Genomic DNA, 22,567 nt, shown 5'->3' with positions numbered 1-22,567 from the left:
CCATCTGTGTCAGAAGATCTAACGTCTGCACACAGAACTGCTCAGCCAGCGATTCAAAGTGCTCGGAGTGGCAGACATATTTCAAACTAGTGTATTAATATTCAAAATTGGCTTCTTCAGATTTGTTTTGTGCAGCAAAACAAATTTATTAAATATATTATTCCAAAAGTCATGCCAAAATCAAGGCAAAAAAAGAATAAAGTCATTTTGTGTGGTAAATTTTGTTCTATTTTTTGCCATTTTAATGATGTATGTGGTACTTCTAACCCAGAGATGTGTTGAGGTAACGTTAAGCTCAGTTATTGTATCACCTTCTTGCCCCATGATGAAAAGAAATCTTACAAGACAAATCCTCATTTATTTTCCAAATTAACCCTAATATTCTGTTTCAGGTCAGACCCTCTTTGCTAATTTTATGAAAATTGCTTAAAACATCATTGTAACTTGATGGCATGTTTCATAAGAGTGTTGCTGTGAAACACAAAGTTAAATACAGTGAACTTTTAAATCCTCTGTATCTGTGATTTGTTGGACTCTTCTTTTAATGCAGCATCTACCAAATCCAAAATAACTATTAAGACTCATGTTGGGGTTTTTATAACAGCTTGTTCATGCGAGGTATCCAACCATGAGTTTAAACCAAAAAAAAGGTTTATTTTGCTAGTTTTATTTTTATGATTCTTTTACATTTCCTGTTGTAGAATATATTTACTTTATTTTCATTGCACATTTCACAACAAAGTTAAGTTTTCCAACTCCTGGAAGAGTAGATACGACTAAAAACAAGAACATATATTGATAGACAGTATTAAAAAAACACGATATATTAAAAAGAAATAAATAAAGACAGACAGATTAAAATGAGCTAAATCTGCATGTAAAAGATAAGCTTATTCTAAATGACACTAAATATGACAACAAATCTCTTATCATTCAACAAAGAGTCACTCATTCATGGACACACACACACACACAAACACACACACACACACACACACACACACACACACACACACACACACACACACACACACTATATTTAGCGGGCTCTAACTACAGTGAAACAATGCTTCTGCTTGCTTTGTGCTCCTGCTCCTCTCGGCTGGTCTTCATCCCACACGCCCACACTCACCCCTTTTCACACGGATCCACTGAGGAGTGTTGAAAAAACCTAACCTAAAACGTCATTAAAGGCACATTAAAAAGGGATTTGCCTGGCTGATACTTTATTTGCCAGGCCTCTGGGGCGTGCATCTTGATGAGAGCGGAGATTTGTTGAGGGCGAGCAGAGCTGGGATGTGTCTGCTGCACACTCTCTCTCTCTCTCTCTCTCTCTCTCTCTCTCTCTCTCTCTCTCTCTCTCTCTCTCTCTCTCTGTCTGTCTTTCTTTCTATGAGTAAGCTGTTTACTAGTGTTTGTGCATGTGTGTGTTCAGCTATAAATATTGTTGGACTGTATTGATCCTCGGCCCCCTCCTCTCCTGCTGCGCTTACTGTACATAAAGAGGTGATAGTCAGTTGATGGGTCTGCTGGTGGCATCGCTATGACTCAGTGTGATTCTCTGCCTACAGGCTTTCACCCACGTACAATATGGACTGGACTCAAGTTAACTCTAATAGCCCATTATTCACTTTTTTTCTCTTTTTTTTGTTTTTGGCAGGAGCAGCTATGGAAACCCTGCACAAACACTGTCATCAACACAACAAGGTCCTTACAAGATGCTAATAAACAGCAATGCTTCCCTTTTGGGTTTTAATATCTCAGTCAATGACACAACAAACAGCTTATTCTGCTGCACATTAAGCACTTTTTAATGCATATAGAACAACGCCTGTTTAATTCAATCTGTGCCTGAGTGTAATCAGGATGCTTGACTTCCTGCATCCCCACTGGTAATACCAACCGAGCGTGATTCTTCATTACTCTGTGCTTTCATGAAATGTCAATGTTGATTTAGGTGAAGAAACATGAACCCTCATCAAAGTGAGATTGAGATTAGTTTAAACCATCAGGGAGTAAAATGTGCTACATAACTCTGCCTGATGCAAGATGGTGTATACTTTGTACAGTACGTATAAACACTGAATTGTTTTATTGTTGTTTGTTTGTTTTTCTAATTGTGCTGCTGCAGTTTCGCTGTTTTGTGCCACAATCACAAATCTGAAATTTAGATTTGAAATAAGAAAAATAAAAGATGTGTTTCAGTGAATTTGTTGTGATTGTCTTCAGTATTATCAGTAAAAGAATCTACAAATATAAATGGTGGTGATATGTAACTTAGTGTTTACTGTACTTAAATACAATTTTGAGATATTTGACAGCTTTAATTACTTCGGATAAAGATTTGGCCACAACAGAAAATATAACAAGCTTTTTTTCCAACCTTTTTGTCTTTTGACGTCTTATAAAAAGCAGTGTGTAGTCCGGTTGTTGACAGTTCCACCAAATAGTGATTTTCCCCTCTAAACTTCTCACATGGTTTCATTTCAATAAATGTTCAAATGATCCAATAATTTAATATGATTAGATATGATGAATCTGGACCTTCAGTCTTTAGTGAAGTTCAGAAAGTCACAATTGTTAATTAAATGTGTTTAATTAACATTTTATATATTAAGCCGCTCGTCTTATTTTCAGGTTGTCGGAACGTGTTGTGAATATTAATTAGGCTGCCAATAAATACTGTTTCAGCTTTCTCAGTCAGCAACAGGTGATTATACATCTTTGAGTTGTAGTTAGTTCAGTCTCTTGCAGATGTTGAAAAGTAAATGCAATCAAATTCAATAAGTAATTAAAAAAGATCCAGATGTGATAAAAGGATTTCATACTGGACTAGAATTCAATAAAATGTCTGGGATCTTTAAAGGAATTTATGCCAACAACAAGAATGTATGACTCCTGATCTCCAGTAGACCTAAAACTCTTCCTCCTCTGCTTTGTTTAGTGCCCCCCTCCCCCACCCAGTAATCACCTAGTATTTACCTAGTATTTATAGAGGATGTGGGGCTCTCTGATTGAGCACAGGTGCCGGTAATTTTCCCCCAATTTTTTCTCAGACACACATTAAAGACACAGAGAGCAGTAAGAAAAACATGCAATAAAAAAAACCCATCATATATATAAGATCCTCAACTGGGGTTTCATATTTTGAATACCATATACTCGTAGAAAGCTATCTCAGTAGAAAAACTGCTTACATTCTAGTTACCTAAGCATCATGGAAATTATTGCCCCGGTAATAAGATTTGCAGACTTATAGTTGTGTTGATATCTGCTGAAGTAGCTAATGTTAGCCCTAGTTTGTAGCGCAGCTCAGTGTCCCTGATAGCTTCAATCTGAGGTAATAGGGTTTGTTTCCAGAGTGTGAAAGGCAACACCTTGCATCTCTTATTGGGAAGCTCCTGGCTCCAAATATAAAGGATGAAATAAGGGCTTCGAACCGGCTCTAATGCAAGTCTCACCTCACTACTTCCATCTATACATACAGTCAGTGTAGCAAACATGAATGTAACAACATTGGATTTAAAACAGCTAGAATAGAAATTTACTGAGATGCTGAGATGCTTAGTCTATGTGAGACCAGGGTCATTCATGACGCTCATCATTATGTGTGTTCTGGTAAATTTCATAAACAGAAGATGTGTCCTTGCAGGAGATTAGTGTGTATGGTTAGGCTATCTCCAGAGTGGCAGATTAAGGGGAATCTTTGCCTTGTTATACAAAGGGTTGGCTGTTTTCGTCTCTGTATGAAGCCTGAAGACTTTCTGTGGGTCGTAAGCTTTCTATAATATCCACTCGAGCCTACACCACTACGCTTGCAGGGCCTCAAATAAATGCTTTCTTCTTCTATAACAGGAATGCATCAAGATGTTTTGTCAGTCCTGAAGAATAGACTCAAAACATCAGTGCAGTTCACAATATCAATACATTATTATACACCTTTGAATGGTTGCAGCTCTTGTAATGTACATTTAATGGAATAAATCACACTTTCCATCTATACACATTCATGTCTAAGTGAGGATGTAACCAGTTAAATAATCAGTTATCTTCATTTTTAATGCTTGAATGAATATGACACACACACACTGGGTTTACCATCTGTTGTCAGCGCTGCTCCAAACCTCCCTGACGGACGACAGTGGGCGTGTTTGATGTGATTCACAGCCGAGCTGCCAGGTGATGATGCAACATGGGAACGAAGCAAAAGGGCTGAATTTAAATTCTGGTGCTTGCTGCGACAGACTGATGTCTCGAAGAGATTACAGCCACTACTCAATAGTGAGGATCTGTGGTTTGTGTCAGCTCAAGAGAGAGACTGAAGTAGTCAATTAATAAAGGGCAGATGTGGTCACATGACAGCATCATTCACAACTGCAATGATCCCTGAGCATCACTTCAACGTTGTTGAAATATTAGCAGTAGAAGTTATTGATATCAGTCACAGAGTCAGTCTTATTCATGTATACTGATTAGATTTCCTGACCTTTCCAGTGCAGGAGCGACATCTTAATTAATACCAAGGATTTGTTTAGAAAATACTCAAGACCTCCTAGATGACACCAGAGAAGAAGATCAGTGCATGAAATCACAGGATCACACATAGGAGAGTGTCTGTTTTACTTATCTAAAGCCCTTTTGGTGTATATGCTGCCTAATTAGCTGTATAACATAGTATTCAAAAGGCAAATTGAAATGCACTGACTGATAATTATGTTATTTATCCTGGCTCGAGGCAAAGAGTTCATGTCTTCTGTGTGGAACAGGTGGAAGGAAAAGAAAGGAAATAACATCTAAAATAACAGAGAAACACTCAGACAGCATACATTTCCCCAAAGACTGCACAGTCCAGCAGCACACAGCAGCTCTAGCACCAGAATTTGTCGCACTTTTACTCAAACCAGGTCAACATTGCAACTGTGTGATGCAGCCATGTTTGTCAGTTAAATTGGTAAAAGTCACACTCCAGTAAACCTCTCCAAAGTCACGCAAGCACTTCAATTTCTCATTTCAGTATTTATGTAATATATTATAAAATAAATCCACATTTGTTTATCATAAACAGGACATGACGGTACTTAATAGTCTCTATTTATTGAAACAATAATGTTCATAAGTGTTGTACAAGGCAACAAAAACAACATAAATTAAGGACATGTAAAGACAATAAATTAAAGTATAAAGGCAACAATATTTGCATAATAATAATAATATGTCATCCTAAAAAAATCAGTTTGTTAAATGTGTTTAAACTGTATGTTTGTGTCTCTTTGTCACACCTTTTCAGAGCAATACAGAACCTACAATGTACAATACTGAAATAAAGAAACAGCTTTTATGCAGAGGATGAAACTTTAATATCAATTTAATTAATCATGGACTACTTATATTCTCTATATGTTAACATGGTTGGTCTAATGTTACATGATATGTCATTTGATTTCATTACTTACCTTATGCCAGGAAATACATGTTCTATATGCATCTGTGTCTTATTACACATAATTCTACAAACACTATTGTTGTTATGTGATATTATGCACTCTTAGAAAGGCGGTGTGAAAGTGGACATATGATGCTTTTTGAGAGTTTCTGTTATTTATATATTGTTAAGACATTTCTGTGTTAAACATGGTCAAAGCCTAAATCATGAGGTGAATGTACAAATGGTCCCTGCGTGTCTAAAGTCAGGGAATCATTCTGCTCTGAATGTCTAATTTGCAAAGTTACTTTTACTTTCCCATCTGACATCAGATCATTCACACATGCCCACAAACAGCCGTGCGTCCTTTAATCTTTGTTGCTAAGGCTGGTCATTTGCATATTTTAGATCGAATTTCAGCTCAAACATGAAGGGATGTATTTAAAAAGTTTCCATTTCATGTTAAGTACAAAAAAAGTGAAATCCTCCAAATGTAGTTTGTTTACATAGCCTCTGGAGTGAGAGGAAGCTTCCTGAAGCTGCCCAATAAGAAAAGAGTAGGCTCATGGGAGGAGGGCCTTAAAGAGACTGGAGCTCAACTGAAGATCTGCATAAAGGACCAGTATATGTTAAAAAGAAGGGTTTAAAAATGTAAATGATGTAAAGATATTCCAGTAGAGCCACAGAATAAAAATATAGTCATAGGAATCATAGGAAATGATAGGTCTCATTTAACAAATACACACACTGTGTTAACGTTAAATATACACAAAAGAGCTCAATTTATCCAACACAATTTGATTTTAACTGGCACAACATGAATAAAACAGAAAGTATACAGTAAATGTGTTCGTTTTCCACACATTGCTTCCAAACTAGAGACACTGTTGTCTCCTTTGATTTTTATTTTGGATTTGTTTTTTTTACTGTAATTGCAACAGCAGGACTGTCAACATTGTCAAAGACTCCTCTCATCTCTCCAAAAATCTGTTCAATCCACTACCATCTGGAAAAAGGTTCAGCAGCATTCATGCCAGAACCACAAGACTGTCTGACAGCTTTAATCCTGTAGGCTGTGAGGCTTCTGAGCGCCGTAGTCCCCCCTGCCGACCGCTGCAGACGCATACAAAAAGTCTCACTCCCCCCTCCCAGCTTTCCTGTTTCATACTCGAAAACACTCACACAGCAGCAGACTTGGGACTTGTGATGCTGCAAAATGGCACTATTCCTGTTGCCATTTTTATGTTTTTTGTACTTTTGCACTTAATATAATAATTATTTTTTATGCCCATTTTCTTATGTAAGAACATGTGCTTTAAAAACAGAGAAAAAAATTACACCTGTTTTACAGTTTTTACACTGGTTGTCTGTCAGTTCCTGTATTGATTTTTTCTTGTTTTAAAGCACTTCATGGTCTTGGAGCCGCCTCCTTGTCTGACATACTTACAATGTATGAACCATTACGTCCCCTCAGGAGGCTTTTAGTTGTTCCAAAGTGCAGGACAAAAACTTTTGATGAAATATATTCTTTTAGTTTTTATGCTCTGAGCTGTTGAAACAGTCTGCCTGAAGCTCTAAGAGCAGCTGGAAGTGTTAATATCTTTAAACTTAAAACCTCTTTAGCCAGGCTTTTTAAAATTTTAATTGCATTTTTAATTTTATTTAATCATGTTTATTCTGTCATTGGTTTTATTTGTCATATTTGTTTTGTCTGTTTTCTCTTGATCTTATTTGATGTTACATCTATTGGTTTTATGACATTTTCTTTTTTATTTCTTGTGTTAAATTTGTTCTGTCTTATCATCAGCTTTTGTGTCATCAATAAAGCACTTTGAAATAGACTAACCTGTACAGAGGATGGTGTATAGATAAAGGCTGATTAACATTACAGTTTTTGCTATATTGTCTACACTGTAGCAAAGGAGGAAATCCAGTTTTATTCACCTGAGTACATAGAGCGAATGACAGTAATTGACATGAATTGTATCGTCACTGTTGGTGAAGTGCTTGGCCTGAGCGCATCTACAATCATAAGTATTTACTGCTCTCCAGTGGTGTCAGTGAGCAATTGCAACATGGTCAAATTACTCATTTCATTGGATAATGTAAATTACAACAAGAAATATCAATATATAGTAGAGTGGTTTACTATAGTGTATAATAATAATGGTTCAGAATAAACAATCACAGATTTCTACAGAGAGAACCCTAAGATAGTTAATGAACCCTGACGGAAACACAATATTAATGACAGAACTATTCAAAGTACATTAAAGCTGTTAGAATAAAACCATTTGAGTCTGTAGTATAATTGTTTGTCCCATCTCTAGCAGACAGGCTTGTAAAATAATAATAATTGTAATAATAATAAGTTGTATAAAATATATTTCTTCTTCTATACTTCTTTTTTTGTCTACAAAACTCTCTTTTTAATTTGTATTTAATTTAACTAAATTATTTTTTCACTGCTAGTTTTAGTTTTAGTCTTACTTTTAGTTAGCTATAATAACCCTGAGGTTTGGATCTGAAAATCACCACTGATGTGAGGGTCAATTCTGCCCAATTTGCTGTCCCACACACAAAATCCAGTGGGTTCCACTGGTGTGATAATAATAATTTTCTTTTTTAAGGGGTGCTTATTATAGTTTTGAAATTTTCATTAGTTTTTATTAGTTTTTATTTTTATTTAGTTTTTCAATTTTTATTTCAAAGGAATTGACTAGTTTTATTTTATTTGAATTTATTTATTTATTTTATTTAATTTTATTAATTAATTAATTTTTTTCAGTTTATTATAATAACCTTTGTTGCTGGGTCTAAAATCGCCGCTGGTGTGAGGGTCCATTCTGCCCCAATCTGCTGTCCCACACAAAATCCAGTAGGTGGCGGTAACACCAACGTGAGGGTTCATTCTCCCTATCGGCTGTCCCACACACTGTCCAATAGGCGGCGGTAAATGCGCCTGTGAGCTGTGTTTTTCAACCGCCATTAAAACTCAGTAGAAGAAGAAGAACACACTCGTCAGTTTCCGGCGGTCTGTCGTTTCCTTCCTTTCACATCGCCACACATCTGGGATTATCACAGTCTTTGGGCCGGCTTCTTTAAAAAGGGCTCGACAGGCTGTTACACCAGTCACGGTGAGATTTCAGTAAAGTATGACATATACAAAGAAAATGCTTGTTTTTTTTATGAGAAGTCTGTAAATAAATCGTAGCAGGGCTTTGTGTGTGTCAGTAAATAGCCTGTTAGCTTAGCTTAGTTTAGCCGGGGCTAGCTTGGCCACCTGGCAGGCTGGAAGGCGTTAGCATGTTAGCATTAGCCACCGTCAAATAACTGAGTCACAACATGTTAAATATAATCCTTAAATAAGAAGATAGAGCGGGTTTTATTTTGTGATATAACATCCGAGTTTGAGCCTGAAAGTCTGATTTAGTTTTAATAGTATTTTCTGTCAGTATGAGGCTAAACTAATGAAGGTGACGCCTCTAAAACACAAAGATGCTGCAGAAAAATATTAAAAATATCAAAATCTTGCTTCTTGTAACCATGCTGATAACGTCAAAACATTATGTAGTCACCCTTAAGTGACATCTTTACGCTGTAGGGTTGCAATGAATGATAACTCTATCGTTTAATCGATCAGTTGTTTGGTTCATAAAATGGTGCTAATTGATGATAAAAGCCCCAAAAATAACATCTTCAAATATCTTGTTTTAGTCACAACCTCAAAAATGTTTGTTTACTGTCACGTAAGTCTGAATAAACTAGAAACTATTCACATTTGAGAAGCTAGAATCAGAGAAATTGGATTTAAGGAGAGAGTCCAGTAATATTATTTGGCGATTCATTTAATAATTGACAACCAATTCATTATTCCTTTAAGATCTAATTTATATTAATTCTTTTATTACCATTTGAATTCATATCCAACCCAGTGCTCACATATTATAACATTTACTGATCAATTAGATGATTTGTGCACCCAGTTATGCCGTTTTTTGTGCCAGTGAAAATCACTAGAGTTTTAATAATTTAGTAATTAGGTTATAATAGTCAATGAAGTTAAGCTAAAGTGCTGCACATGATCAGGTTACAGCTTCTCCTATATGAAGATTTGCTGCTTTGCTTTGTTTCACGTCATTTTAATTTAATGTCTTGAAGGTTTTAGTCAGAAAAGTTAACTTAACTTAACTTAATTATCACTTAATTTCATACGTACTTTGCATGTACATCCTACTGCACAACGATGACAACACTTTTTTTTGTTATGTGGTTCAGTGCGTCAAGAAGATCACGTGATACAACATGATAATTCACAATTAATGTAACAATTAGCCAAGTAGGCAATTCAACAACAATATTCACAATATAGCTTCACCACTTTACGGTGCATTTTAAATTAACCTAGATTTTAACCAAAAGAACAAACTTGATGTCATTGTGGGCTTTAGGAAGGTCTTTGTTGACCTTTTATAGGTTATTCAATGTTGTCATTTAACAAAAACATACAATATAGTAAAAATTGGAAACATACAGGATTATAAAAACTGAAAACCAAGAGCTGGAATCGGATAATTTGGACACCTTTCCTTTAAAAATGACTCTTAAGTAATTGAGTACCTGAGTCGGACAGTAGTCAGGGGTCAATGATGACTAGCCCACTGCGCAAGCTGATCAGTGCCTATTGTTTTAGTGCATTGCTGGAGAGATCAGTGCTGTTCATTGGCTGAGACTCTGCGTGTGTGTAGATAAATACATTGGTTTTTTGAATCTGAATTGTTCGATAACAGAAATCTGTCGCTCTCCATCTGACTTCAGGTCATGGCGAAGTTCAACGCCCCCGTGATCCAGGACAATCCGTCCGGATGGGGTCCATGTGCGGTCCCCGAGAAGTTTAAAGACATGCCCTACCAGCCGTTCAGCAAAGGAGACCGTCTGGGAAAGGTTTGTTTTCTCTCTTTACTTCCTGTTTAAGTGGTCTGACATCTGTTTGCTACAGTTCTTTTAACATTGTTTCTTCCATCTTTCAGGTCGCTGACTGGACCGGAGCCACTTATCAAGACAAGAGATACACAAGTTAGTAAAAAATAAGTTCTCAAGATGTGGAAAAAACGGACGATTCCTGTTAATGATTGAATTTAGAATGAGAAACTCCTATTTGATTTACATTGAATTTAAAGGGAAATTAAGCACATATTACATGTTATCAGTGTTTATAGGAGTGTTAAATCCATCACATAGTTTATTATTACAATTTGTGTCTTTATTTCCTCCTCAGATAAGTATTCCTCTCAGTTCGGAGGCGGTAGTCAGTACGCCTACTTCCACGAGGAGGACGAGACGAGCTTCCAGCTGGTGGACACTGCCAAGACGCAGAAGACCGCCTACCAGAGGAACCGCATGAGGTTTGCTCAGGTAAACACAGATCAGGCCATAGACGCACCCAACACAGTGTTACATATCGTATTTGCAGTAGTCCAGTAACAGAATGTGTTTGTTACAACAGAGGAATCTGCGCAGGGACAAGGACCGCAGGAACCTGACCCAGTTCAACATGCAAACGCTCCCGAAGAGCGCCAAGCAAAAGGAGAGGTGAGGATCTTTTGAGTACTAGAACTTCTCTTTTATGCAAATTTTCTCTTGTTACAGGTGTTGTAAAGATTAGTCCGACAACAAAAAATAAATTGGCAACTATTTCTATAATTGATTAATCATTTTTGTAATTCTTCAAACAAAAATGCCAACATTTTATGGTTGAAGATTGACTGTGTTTATGTGTTCTGTATGACAGTCTTTGTGTTTTGGACTGTTGGTCAGACAAAATGGGACATTTTAATACCTCTTCTTGAGCTGCAAGACTATTAATCAATGATGTATCTCAAGAAACGTTGTGGTTAAAACAGATTATAATCAAGCATTTCCTCTCTTAATTTCCATATGAGAAGTACAATCCCAGTGTGAGATTACATTTACTCATTTTGCTTTGACAGCCTGTTATAAAGACTTTATTTTAACCTCAAGTGTTTGTCTTTCCAGGGATCGTATGCGCCTGCAGAAGAAGTTCCAAAAGCAGTTTGGTGTCCGTCAGAAGTGGGACCAGAAGTCTCAGGTAATGATCGACTAATTGATTATATTCATGGACAAACAAGACATACATGAATCCTGGAGTGTGATAATTTCCTATCATATTGCTACTATCATAAAAGGCATAGAATGTAATTTAAAAATAACTAATTTCTAGTCTTAATATGTTAATATATGGAGAAAAAAAGTAGCTTGAAGGCTTGTTTTGTATGAGCATATTGAATACTTGTGTTGAAGCTTTTTGCTAACAAAGATTTCCCCCTTTCTCCTCTGTCTATCATCTTTCTCTCCGTGCGCCTCCATTTTCCACAAGGCCCAGCTGAAGCCCAGAGACTCTTCTGTGGAGGTGAGGAGCGACTGGGAGGTGAAGGAAGAGATGGACTTCCCCAGGCTGATGAAGATGAGATACATGGAGGTGGCTGACCCCACTGACATGTAAGTGAATCACACGAGGCTGTAAAACAGACCTGCTCTTCGTAGGCGAGTCTCTTTCTTAATGAACTCGTGTTTTCTGTTTTCCTGCAGTGAGTGCTGTGGTGCGCTTGAGTACTACGATAAAGCTTTTGACCGAATCACCACCCGCAATGAGAAGCAGCTCAAAAGCATCAAGAGGATTTTCCACACTGTCACTACAACTGATGATCCCGTCATCCGCAAGGTATAAAGTCACACTTTTTTTTAAAATAAAAGAAGCTCTTTCCAATAATCACAGTTTCTTTAAACCATGTTGTCTCTTTGTCCCTCAGCTGGCGAAGACTCAGGGTAACGTGTTTGCCACTGATGCCATCCTGGCCACTTTGATGTGCTGCACTCGCTCTGTCAACTCCTGGGACATCATCGTGCAGAGAGTCGGCAACAAGCTGTTCTTTGACAAGAGAGACAACTCTGACTTTGGTGAGGCTTTGTGAGATCTTAACGAGGTCTAATTCCAACTTTTACGACATGTTTTAACACTGACTGCTTCTCTCAGATCTGCTGACCGTGAGTGAGACCGCCAACGAGCCACCCCAGGATGAAGGAAACTCTTTCAACTCTCCCCGTAACCTGGCAATGGAGGCCACATACATCAACCATAACTTCAGCCAGCAGTGTTTACGCATGGTGAGAAAACACACAGTTTTATGGCAGTATATTTCTGCAACCACGGCAGAAGAATGTTTTTTAAATTTTTCAATATAAGGTGAACACTTTCTTGTTTTAAACAGGGCTTTCCATTATTTTCATGATGAATACATTGCATTTTTTGGGCAATAAAACATCAGAAAATGGTGAAAGACACCCATCACAACACCCTGGTGTAAAAGTTGATGTCCCTAAATGTGTTATCTTGTTCATCCAACAGTCCAAAACCCCCAAATATTACATTTACAGTAATGCAAGACCAAAAAAGCAGCAAATTCTCACACTTAAGAGCCTTGAACCTGACAAATCTTTGCCATTATTGCTTGGAAATGAAAAATTAGATGATTTAAATAGTTACTAATTACATTTTCTGGTAATTGACTAATCTTTGCAGTTTGGCTTTTATCACAGTTGCTGTAATAAAGTGTTTTTGTTACAACAAGAAAACTTTGTATCTAGAAATAAGAATGACTGCCTAAATTGATTTCTCTTATCAGGATATTGATACATGTTTTTCTTTTCTTAGGGTGGAGAGCGACACAAGTTTCCCAACTCTAACCCATTTGTGGAGGAGGATATGGACAAGAGTGAGGTGGCATCTGTAGCCTACAGGTAGGCACTGAAAGCTGCTGGTTAGATCACTGTCACTGTGTAATGATGTGCAGCAACTTCAAACATTTTCAATTGAACCTGGTCAACAGTCTCATCTGTAATTACATACAAGATCAGAGTACTAAACTAATCTTGTAAAAAAAAGTAACGTATTGTAAATCAATAATAAACTAATAATCACTAGCCTGCATCAGTCTCATTAAATGTGACAGCAGCTTCCTCTCAGGCTGATGGGTTGTGTTTGTGCTTCAGGTACCGCCACTGGAAGCTCGGGGAAGACATTGATCTGATCGTCCGCTGTGAGCACGATGGAGTGATGACTGGTGCCAACGGAGAAGTGTCCTTCATTAACGTCAAGACCCTCAACGAGTGGGACTCCAGGGTAAGAGGAAACGCGTTTAGTGGTTTCAACAGTGGTTGAAGTGCATCTTCTCAGGATTCATAAAGCAGCAGCTATAATCTCTATTTTTCATAGTGTGTCAGTATGAACCAACAGTGCATAATGTGAGAGGTATCAGAAATAGTGACGAACTTACAGGGAATTATCAGTGACTCATCTCATTGTTTAGCTGTCTGGCTGCAACTTTACTGTTTTCGGTCATTCTCAGAGCTCTCATAGCGTCATTATCAGAGAAAAAGCTGTAAAAATCCTACTGTACACTACGTGCTCAGCACCAAACGGTAAACAGACAGTTAGCTGTAGACTAGCTGGTGAACATAGTGGAGCATTTAGCAGCTGAAGAGCCTGATATTTCCCTTTAGGAGTTTGTAGAGAGCAAAAGCAGAGATAAAAGAGAGTGAATAATGGACTAACATTCACCAGGTTGACAGAACACAACTCCAGATGAATAATCTGTAACTGCTGGATGTGAAAGAAAGTGACTTTCAATTTAAAGGTGAAGATTTATCAGTGCTGTGTTCACTGCTTGTTTCACTTGAAAACTAGTGGACAAAAAAATCCATTAATGTAGCTTTTATGTCATGAGAACCTTCTCATTATATAAGAAAACTGGCTGCCTAAAAGTATTTAGTGAAGGGAAAATTGTTATATTTAACATTCAATTAATCTGCAAGCCAAAAAAAGTCCATTTTGAAACCTAAATATCTGCTGACTGATATTCTTGTCTGTTTATTTTGACTTATTGTAGTAACGACAAAGTTGGTGAATGACCTCTCTGATAGACAGTTCTCATTACAAAGTTATGTCATTTTATAAAAGTAAAGAATTCAAATGTAGATTCAGCCATTCAATTCCTGAATTATTACTGTTATGTTAAAGAGCTTCTTTTCCTCTGTTTCCTCGTCAGCATTGTAATGGAGTGGACTGGCGTCAGAAGCTGGACTCTCAGAGAGGAGCCGTGCTGGCCACCGAGCTGAAGAATAACAGCTACAAACTGGCCCGTTGGACCTGCTGCGCTATGCTGGCTGGATCTGAGTACCTCAAACTGGGGTGAGGATCATTCTTTCTATGTGGATGAATACAGGAGATGTAGAGTTGGGGACAGCTATGGATCAGCAAAGGGGGGGCAATTATTTTGATTATTATATTTACTCTCATAGAGGACTAAAGAAACCAGCAAATATTCACACTCGAAGCTGGAATCAGCCTCTTAAGTAATTAATAAGTACCTGAGTCGGACAGTATTCAGGGGTCAATGATGACTAGCCCACTGCGCAAGCTGATCAGTGCCTATTATTTTAGTGCATTGCTGGAGAGATCAGTGCTGTTCATTGGCTGAGACCCTGTGTGTGTGTAGATAAACACATCAGTTACTTGAACCTGGGCTGTTTGATCACAGAACGATGATTCAATTATCAAAATAGTTGGCGATTAATTTGATAGTTCACAACAAAGTAATTAATCGACTAATTGTTGCAGCTGTATAAATATAGATTGTGTCACTTAAGATACTTAAGATCGGTTACTGCTAACTGTTAATTAGCATTCAGTGTTGTGGTCAACTGTTAGTAATATACCTGGTGATTTTCACTTGTTTAAGCATATTAAAAGATTTATATGGATAACTTTGTCCCCTGAAATCCTGGAACATACTCAAATTCCAGCTATTACACATTAAACCTTTAAAAATAACAAAAAAACACCCCTGCTGCCATGATGTTTGTGCTTTAGCTTGTTAAATGAGGGATGTTTGGACTGTTGATGACTTAATTCACCTTAAATGCATCCCTTTGTGTTGATCAGGTACGTTTCGCGTTACCACGTGAAAGACTCCGCTCGCCACGTCATCCTGGGCACTCAGCAGTTCAAACCCAATGAGTTCGCCAGCCAGATCAACCTGAGCATGGAGAACGCCTGGGGTATCCTCCGCTGTGTCATCGACATCTGCCGCAAGCTGGATGAGGGCAAATACCTGATCCTCAAGGATCCCAACAAGGTGAGCCGTCACGCTTTCTGCTCGTGGAAGTTTTAAAGGTAAAGACAGTTAATATTAATAATTACGGAACTGATCTGTCATTATTCTGTGTGTCCGTCAACAGCAAGTGATTCGGGTGTACAGCCTGCCTGATGGTACCTTCAGCTCTGATGAAGAGGAGGAGGAAGAAGAGGATGAGGAGGACGAGGAGGAGGAAGGTGAGATTGAGTGGTTAGTACTTTTACTTATCTTTTAATGTACCTTTCATCCATGGAGAATTACCTGGTAAACTTTATTTCCTCGCAGATGAATCCTGTTTTGTTAATCTATTAAAAAATCTGTTTTCTTCTGTTTCTGTTTTTTCTTCCAGATGAAGAGAACTGAAGTGTGGAGTCGGCTACAGAGACCAAAGCACCACACGTATAGAAACAATTTAATTCCTTTTGACATTCAATAAAGAGAAGATTGGCCAGACTGATTTTTGCTTGTTTGCTTTATTTACAATTAACTGTGTGTTGTAAGTTGAAGTTGTTCACAAACAGCGTAAATGAATTTGGGTGTTTTTAGCTTTTTTAGGAATAAGAACATGAAAACATCTTGAAGGATAAAGGCTGGTGATTTTCTAGATTCTTCTTGCGTGCAGAGGCAAACTGGCAATGAATGAAAGTATTGTGTGTGTATCCAAAGCCTGACACCACTGCACTGGGTGACATGTTCCTTCATAACAAAGCCACGGATTCTTTGGGAACCACTCCGAATGCTAGAAAAACGATCACATTTTCAGTTTCTGGAGAGTAGTGCTGTGTTTTTATTCATTCATTCATTCATTCATTCATTTATTCATTTACCTCCGAAGTTGGAAGTCAGGGCTGAGAATGAAGTTACACCCGAGTTCGAATCATTTTAGTTCAAGAAGTCAGAAAACCAGTTCCAGCCAGGTTAGCCATTGGTAGCAATACCAGTTCATAAAAAAGCATTTCACTGTGTTTTGCACATATAAACAGCATAGCAACATGGTCATAAATAGTAGTCAGACAGTGCTGTGTTGTACGAGTGATTTAATGAGACACAAATAAGACAAGACTGCTAATTAACAGGATATTACTACAAATTCCACACTATTCCTGCATGGGGCTACCATTTTGGATTTTTTTTTTTAAAGTCAAGGTTGAAGTCAGATATCCTACTTCGGGAAGTGGTTCCACTTGAATTTTCCGACTTCCAAGTACAAATGAAATGCACCATTGTTTCCATGTAATGAGACACTGCTGAGTATGTGATGTAACTGTTTACAGAGCATCAATAGCTGCTTGTGCCACATATCACCAACTTCTTGATTTTGATAAAAGTCTCTAAGAGCTTTATTACAATCAATCTTTTTTTATATAGCACCAAATCAAAACCAATAGTCCTCAAGGCACTTTTCACATAGAGGAGGTATAAATCGTACTTTTTAATTTAATTTAAAGAAACCCAACGTTCCCACATGAGCAAGCACTAGGCAACAGCAGCAAGGAAAAACCACCCTTTAACGGAAAGACACCTCAGACAGAACCTGGCTCTAGGTGAGCGTCTAGCCTCGACCAGTTGGGGGTTGAGAGAGGAGAGAGGCACAGTAAAAATCAATCAACATTGAAAATAGTAGGTCCAGGACAGGGACTGGTACAGCAGCACAAAATCAAGAGGTTGTTAAATGTAGCACAACAAGCAAGACTTGAAAACAGTCTTACACAGAACTACTCTAAAAATGTGATCGCTGTTTTTAGTCTTTGTAGCCATTTCTAAACAAATTAACATCCAGAGTCCAAACTCGTTGTAATTAAGGAACATGTCACCGAGTGCAGTGGTGTGGTTGATATGTTTTTCACAGTTTTTGGACAACAACAAAGGTCTACAGTCCACACATGTTGGTTTGGCTCTGCACAATTGTTGACAATGAGAAAATAACTAAAAACAATCACCAGCCTTATCTTTGAAGGTTTCTGTAGCTGCTCTCCTCATTCCCAGATGAAGTTTAGAGATAAGTCACCGAGTCTCTCCTGAAGGAGTCGATCCACTCTTTGACTCTGAGCGTCTGTAAAGGTGTTCTTCCAGTCACCGATCTTACCTGTAATGAAAAACACAACAAAAACTGAACCTGATATCTGTGCGAGTGTTTCTGCACAGGAGCTGTAGTGATGTTACATTACGTTACCTTTACGCATGAAGTCTCCGCTGAGCTTCTCTGGTGGCAGGAACTTATAGTTGGCTTTTGAGTTGTCCCTCATGGTCTTAAATGTAGCTTTTTCTACAACTTGCTGAATCGAAGCTTCACTGAGGTTTTTCCCCAAGAAACTGCAAATCTTTGTTACAGCTGTCTTCAGATCCTGAAAGAGAAAAGGGGCACAGATAGAAAAGAGAGACAGAAAGGACTATTTTCAAGTTAACACATCTCTTTAAGGTATTAAATTGATATAAAATATGTTCCTACCCCGAACCATTAACTCAACAACCCAACAAGAACAATATCTTACCAAAACCATGTCCTCATAGGTCAGAAACAGGATGTCATACTGGTCTTTCTTAGAGTGCCACTCCCTGATGTGGTCAAACCAGGACGATGCTCCAACTGTAAGAAAAAATGTATCCCATAATTAAACATCTTCCTTAAATATGTGTTTTTAAAAATATATCTTTCCCAGTAGTAACAACAGGTTTTTTAAAAGTCTGAAACACACATATTGGTAGAGCAACAGTAGAAAAGTCAATACTAATGGATTTTGTCACTCCTCCTATAATTCATTCATTCATTCATTTGAGGGACATTTGTGCTAGCTTTTTAGGAACTACAATTCCCACAATGCTTTGGGGGATGTAAAGAAACTATAATATTCCTGTACTATAATTATATTTTGGCAATTTAGAGCCAAATGACTTATTTTGCAGTTCCTATCCTCAACTATCAGTGAATTATTTTAAAGAGTGATACGAGCTGTGCAATTAGAAAATCTCTGGTTTTTAATGTACCGAAATGGTATCACAAGAATAAAAGTTTTCAAAGTTTGAGTTCTGTAGTTATCCACACACTAATTTCTCTTGGGGTGGATGGTCCGCTACTTCCAGACAGAAATATCTCAACAACTATTGCGTTGATTTCCATTAAAGTTTGTACAGACATTCATGGTGACCAAAGGATAATCATGATGACTTTGGTGATCCCCTGACTTTTCCATCAACAACTCAAGCATCTCATTATTTGTAGTTTTGAGTAAAATGTGTTAAAACTGTTTTTAGGGGGTAATTTCGTGTTCATTGATCACAATTATATCATCACTGTACACATGGCAGAATAGACATAAAACCCTTATGGCTTCTACTGACCAGTGCAACACAATAGAGGTTGAACTTTACTAATGTTACTACTGTATCAGTGTTATCATTAAGTATGGTTACCAGTTCATATCTTAGTGTCCTAGCTCAAAGGTCTAGAAAATATCTTTTATCAGGTCATTTCAGTACAAACATACAATCCAGGCTTAGAATTAGCAGTTCTGTCCTCTCTTTAAATTATTTTTTCTTGATCAGTTGGTTATCATGTAAAATTGATCAGGATTAGACTCTATCTGTCCATCATCACCAAGACTCTGCAGCTTCAGTATCTCACCATTTCCCGTCAAATACTGCTCAAAGAAAACTTCGAAGCTCTTGGGAGACTCAAGGTCAGCTATGGCATGACTGAAGTGGTAATAAGACACAATGTTGTCCTTTGGGTTCCGCATCACATAGATGATCTTTGACACAGAAACAAACACTCAGCTCAGAGGTGAACCTAACACATAACAATCTCAGGCCAAATATTCACTTTACTATAGCTACATAACGAAGCCAGGAAAAAGTCAAAATTATGATATGCTGAGTCACTCATTTATCTTAGCTTCACAATTTAACTTAAACAGTCTCATAATTCTAGTAAGTAAGATTTTCATGTTGTATCTTGTTTTCTTAGGCAATAAAAGAATTAACATACTTAACGATTATTTGATTCATCAATTGGTCAAATGACAGAAGGTCAGTCCACAGCTACTTTGATAATTAATTAATCACATATGTACATTTTTGTCAAACATGTTGAACATTTGATAGTTCAAGCTTTTTTTAATGTGAGGATTTGTTACTTTTCTTTGTTTTTCAGTACAGTATATTCAGTAACTCTGGGTTTTGGACCTCTGGTCAAACAAAAACATTTTTTTATAAAACTTCTACAATAGACCAAAGGTATAATCGGTTTATTGATTCAATAATCAGCATATAAATGAATAATGAAGATATAGCTACTTGAAGCCCTGCCCACAGTTAATAATAATAACTATAAAGTGCTTTACATGGATAAAACATTTAAGTACTACAATTAGACAGTAAAAGAAGATAATTAAAATAGAATAAAACATTAAACATAAAATAAAACATAATTGAATACCCCTAGTATGAGCTATAGAGGGTAATAATAAAAAAAACAACTGTGGTAATAAAAAAAAGATAAGACATGTTAGAAATTAAACAGTGCTGTATCAATTAAAAAAAGGCCTCTCTAAAAAAAGAGCTTGTTGTTGGTGTTGTAATTGTTACAACACTTAGCCTACTCTGTTTTTGTTTTGTTTTGTTTATTATTTTGTTTTTGTTTTTTTAATATTCCCTCTTCTGGCAGGATTGGACTTCCACAAATTACTGACCTTTGCCTTCTTCTCCTTCAGTCCAGGAGGCAGGAGAGCCGGGGTGAGGTGAGAGGCGAAGAGTCGCGGTGATGGTCGCAGGGAGTAGTCCTCACGACCCTCCCTGTACTCCAACCATGGCATCTGCTCCAAGTTGTTGGGATATTCATTCAGACCCCCGTCTAACTCACAGATGGAGATGATGATCTGTTGAGTCCATATAGTGCCTGTATGGGTACACGGGTACAGTCATCAGACATCATAACCAGGTCAAAACTTAATGAAAATGTTGTAATAGTAGGCTACTGACCTGACTTTGGATAAGTGACAAGGAATGTGTCACTGTCTCGTATTTCAAAGCTCTGGAGGGAATCAATGTACTCTGCAGTTGTGTAACCAACTGCAAAGTTGTAGTTTTTATATCTGACGAGGTAGTCGGTGACCTTTTCCATATTTACTTATTAATCGCAAAGAAAAAATCAGAGTAAAGTTTGCACATATGCGACTGAAGAGAGAAGTACTCACAGTTACAGTAGATGGACTCTGGACTTTGATTTGTGCTGTTGGCTTCCTCGTGTCTAACCTATATCTGTATGTTGGGTACACACTGCCACCAAGTGTACACTTGAAGTATAACACAATATGCTGCTTTATTGTTTAAAATAAAGCAGCAGTTCAATTAAATTAGTGGTGAAAATACAGTTAATCAAGTATCAAATTCCCTCTTTGTATTTCCCTGTTTAGCTGTGCTGGAAGTATACTAACCAAAAGAGGGACTTTGACACTAAAAAGACTTTAATGTTGAAACATATCTACTTGATTTGTTTCAGTAACTTCAGATACACTTTTAAATACATTTTTGAACAGGAGGACTGGGGATTTTTTCCTCCATCACTTATATTGTCAGTGAATTATCAATGGTCACTATGAACAGGAGGAATGATTAACGCAAGAAAAACAGTTTTCAATGTTCATTTGTGATTGTCATCACAATAGGCACGTCATCACGTGTATACAATCAGGACAATAGTTAATCAGTAGATTATAACATACATGATGTTCAGTCAAAGTTCAATGATGTTCATTAAATCAGCATTTCATGTCATTGTCAGCAGATTATGACGCACACATACATCTAATCATATAATTACTCATTTGATCAGACAAGATGAATAATAAGAATTTCCATTACAGCTCCTGACTGTTGTTTTAAGACATACTTGAAAAATTGTGAACCTATTCTTAAAAAATCCTCAAAAATAATCTATACTTAAAGCCAGGACAAAATCAGAATAAATTACCAATATAAACCTTCAGCTAATCACATACTAGTGATGCTACCAGATAGATTTCACTTAGTTTAGTTTTTGGAATAATGGGGCCATATGAATAACTTTAGACATGTATTTAAATGTGTATATAGAGTTCATAATCCAACTGCTTCCTCATTTCAAATCTCATCTAGTACGGTAAGTATTGACTATAATTTCCCATATTTACTTCCATTTGTCTTCCTGCAGCATGAGGAAGCTGAATTTCAAAATGCAGACTTACGTTGTATGACGACAGTAAAGGCTTGACCTTGAACCTTGACTGTGCTTGATCTTGGTTGTTGTAAACTCAGCTCGTTTAATGTTCTCACCAACTCTTATCTTAATTTCATAATCCAAACATCCTGTCTTTAAAATATAAGGCAATCATTACCACACTACAACACATTTGGTATGAGAAGTTACTTGAAGAAATCTGTTTATTAATTGTTAAAGTCTGTGATCAGAGTTTACATGTATTTGGATTCATTAGGAATACATGAGAGTTACATACATGTTAAGATCATGAAACAGTGAGACTAAACTATAAAATAAAACATTTCATGTTATTACAGCGTCTCCTGCAGACTCTGCAATAATGGATCCAATTCATGAAATGCTGTAACACATTAAACTTAAAACAGAAGGCAAAAAATAAACCAGATGTTGATATTACTTGACTTCAGTGACTGATGATTAAAGCACAGTAAGCACCTAGTAATACAATCTACTGCACTTATTCTGATTATTTTTAAAGTGGCTACAAATTGTAACAAAAGGGACAATGTACTGACTTTAACAAGAGACAAAAGTAATGCTGGTTATGTAATATGTTATGTTTAAAATTGTAATTGGTTAAGACATGAGAATCACAGCTTATTGTCTAAAGATAAACTGACATGAGGATGTTCAGTGATTTTCTGCTGTATCCTCAGGGTTTTTTTTTAAATTTGT

At 37.1% G+C, this 22,567-nt stretch overlaps 3 protein-coding genes across 4 annotated transcripts in view; 1 reads left to right on the top strand and 2 right to left on the bottom strand.

Moving 5' to 3' along the window:
• rpl3 (ribosomal protein L3) overlaps positions 1 to 22,567 on the bottom strand; it is a 291,434-nt gene that overhangs the window by 46,900 nt on the left and 221,967 nt on the right. The window lies entirely within an intron of this gene.
• On the top strand, positions 8,449 to 16,093 carry eif3d (eukaryotic translation initiation factor 3, subunit D). Of its 2 annotated transcripts, none has more exons than XM_053338501.1 (16): positions 8,449 to 8,559; positions 10,241 to 10,366; positions 10,453 to 10,498; positions 10,701 to 10,837; positions 10,929 to 11,014; positions 11,459 to 11,531; positions 11,826 to 11,941; positions 12,032 to 12,164; positions 12,253 to 12,400; positions 12,477 to 12,607; positions 13,155 to 13,240; positions 13,493 to 13,622; positions 14,548 to 14,690; positions 15,444 to 15,636; positions 15,740 to 15,833; positions 15,986 to 16,093. In XM_053338501.1, exons 2-16 carry the CDS (start codon positions 10,244 to 10,246, stop codon positions 15,997 to 15,999), a joined length of 1,653 nt encoding a protein of 550 aa, XP_053194476.1. In that variant the 5' UTR covers positions 8,449 to 8,559; positions 10,241 to 10,243; the 3' UTR covers positions 16,000 to 16,093. The 2 variants fall into 2 exon arrangements, with proteins under 2 accessions (XP_053194476.1, XP_053194475.1); XM_053338500.1 differs by having other exon boundaries at positions 15,740 to 15,846.
• On the bottom strand, positions 16,097 to 20,857 carry sult3st1 (sulfotransferase family 3, cytosolic sulfotransferase 1). Its single transcript, XM_053338530.1, has 6 exons — positions 20,614 to 20,857; positions 20,325 to 20,530; positions 19,259 to 19,385; positions 18,129 to 18,223; positions 17,810 to 17,981; positions 16,097 to 17,722 (listed from the first exon to the last, which is right to left on the bottom strand). The coding sequence occupies exons 1-6, from the start codon at positions 20,753 to 20,755 to the stop codon at positions 17,613 to 17,615; spliced, it is 852 nt and encodes a 283-aa protein (XP_053194505.1). The 5' UTR covers positions 20,756 to 20,857; the 3' UTR covers positions 16,097 to 17,612.

This window comes from Scomber japonicus, chromosome 18, assembly GCF_027409825.1.
Source record: "Scomber japonicus isolate fScoJap1 chromosome 18, fScoJap1.pri, whole genome shotgun sequence".
Lineage (NCBI taxonomy): Eukaryota > Metazoa > Chordata > Actinopteri > Scombriformes > Scombridae > Scomber > Scomber japonicus.
Note: the sequence above shows the minus strand (reverse complement) of the source record. Positions and strands in the feature narration are given on the sequence as shown.

Coding starts and splice junctions, on each gene's coding strand:
- eif3d (XM_053338501.1), top strand. CDS start 10,244: ATGGCGAAGTTCAACGCCCCCGTGATCCAGGACAATCCGTCCGGATGG. Junction 10,838..10,928: donor ACCGCATGAGGTTTGCTCAG/GTAAACACAGAT, acceptor TTGTTACAACAG/AGGAATCTGCGCAGGGACAA. Junction 11,532..11,825: donor AGTGGGACCAGAAGTCTCAG/GTAATGATCGAC, acceptor CACAAGGCCCAG/CTGAAGCCCAGAGACTCTTC.
- sult3st1 (XM_053338530.1), bottom strand. CDS start 20,755: ATGGAAAAGGTCACCGACTACCTCGTCAGATATAAAAACTACAACTTT. Junction 20,531..20,613: donor TGTCACTTATCCAAAGTCAG/GTCAGTAGCCTA, acceptor GTACCCATACAG/GCACTATATGGACTCAACAG. Junction 18,224..19,258: donor GCAGTATTTGACGGGAAATG/GTGAGATACTGA, acceptor TTTTTCTTACAG/TTGGAGCATCGTCCTGGTTT.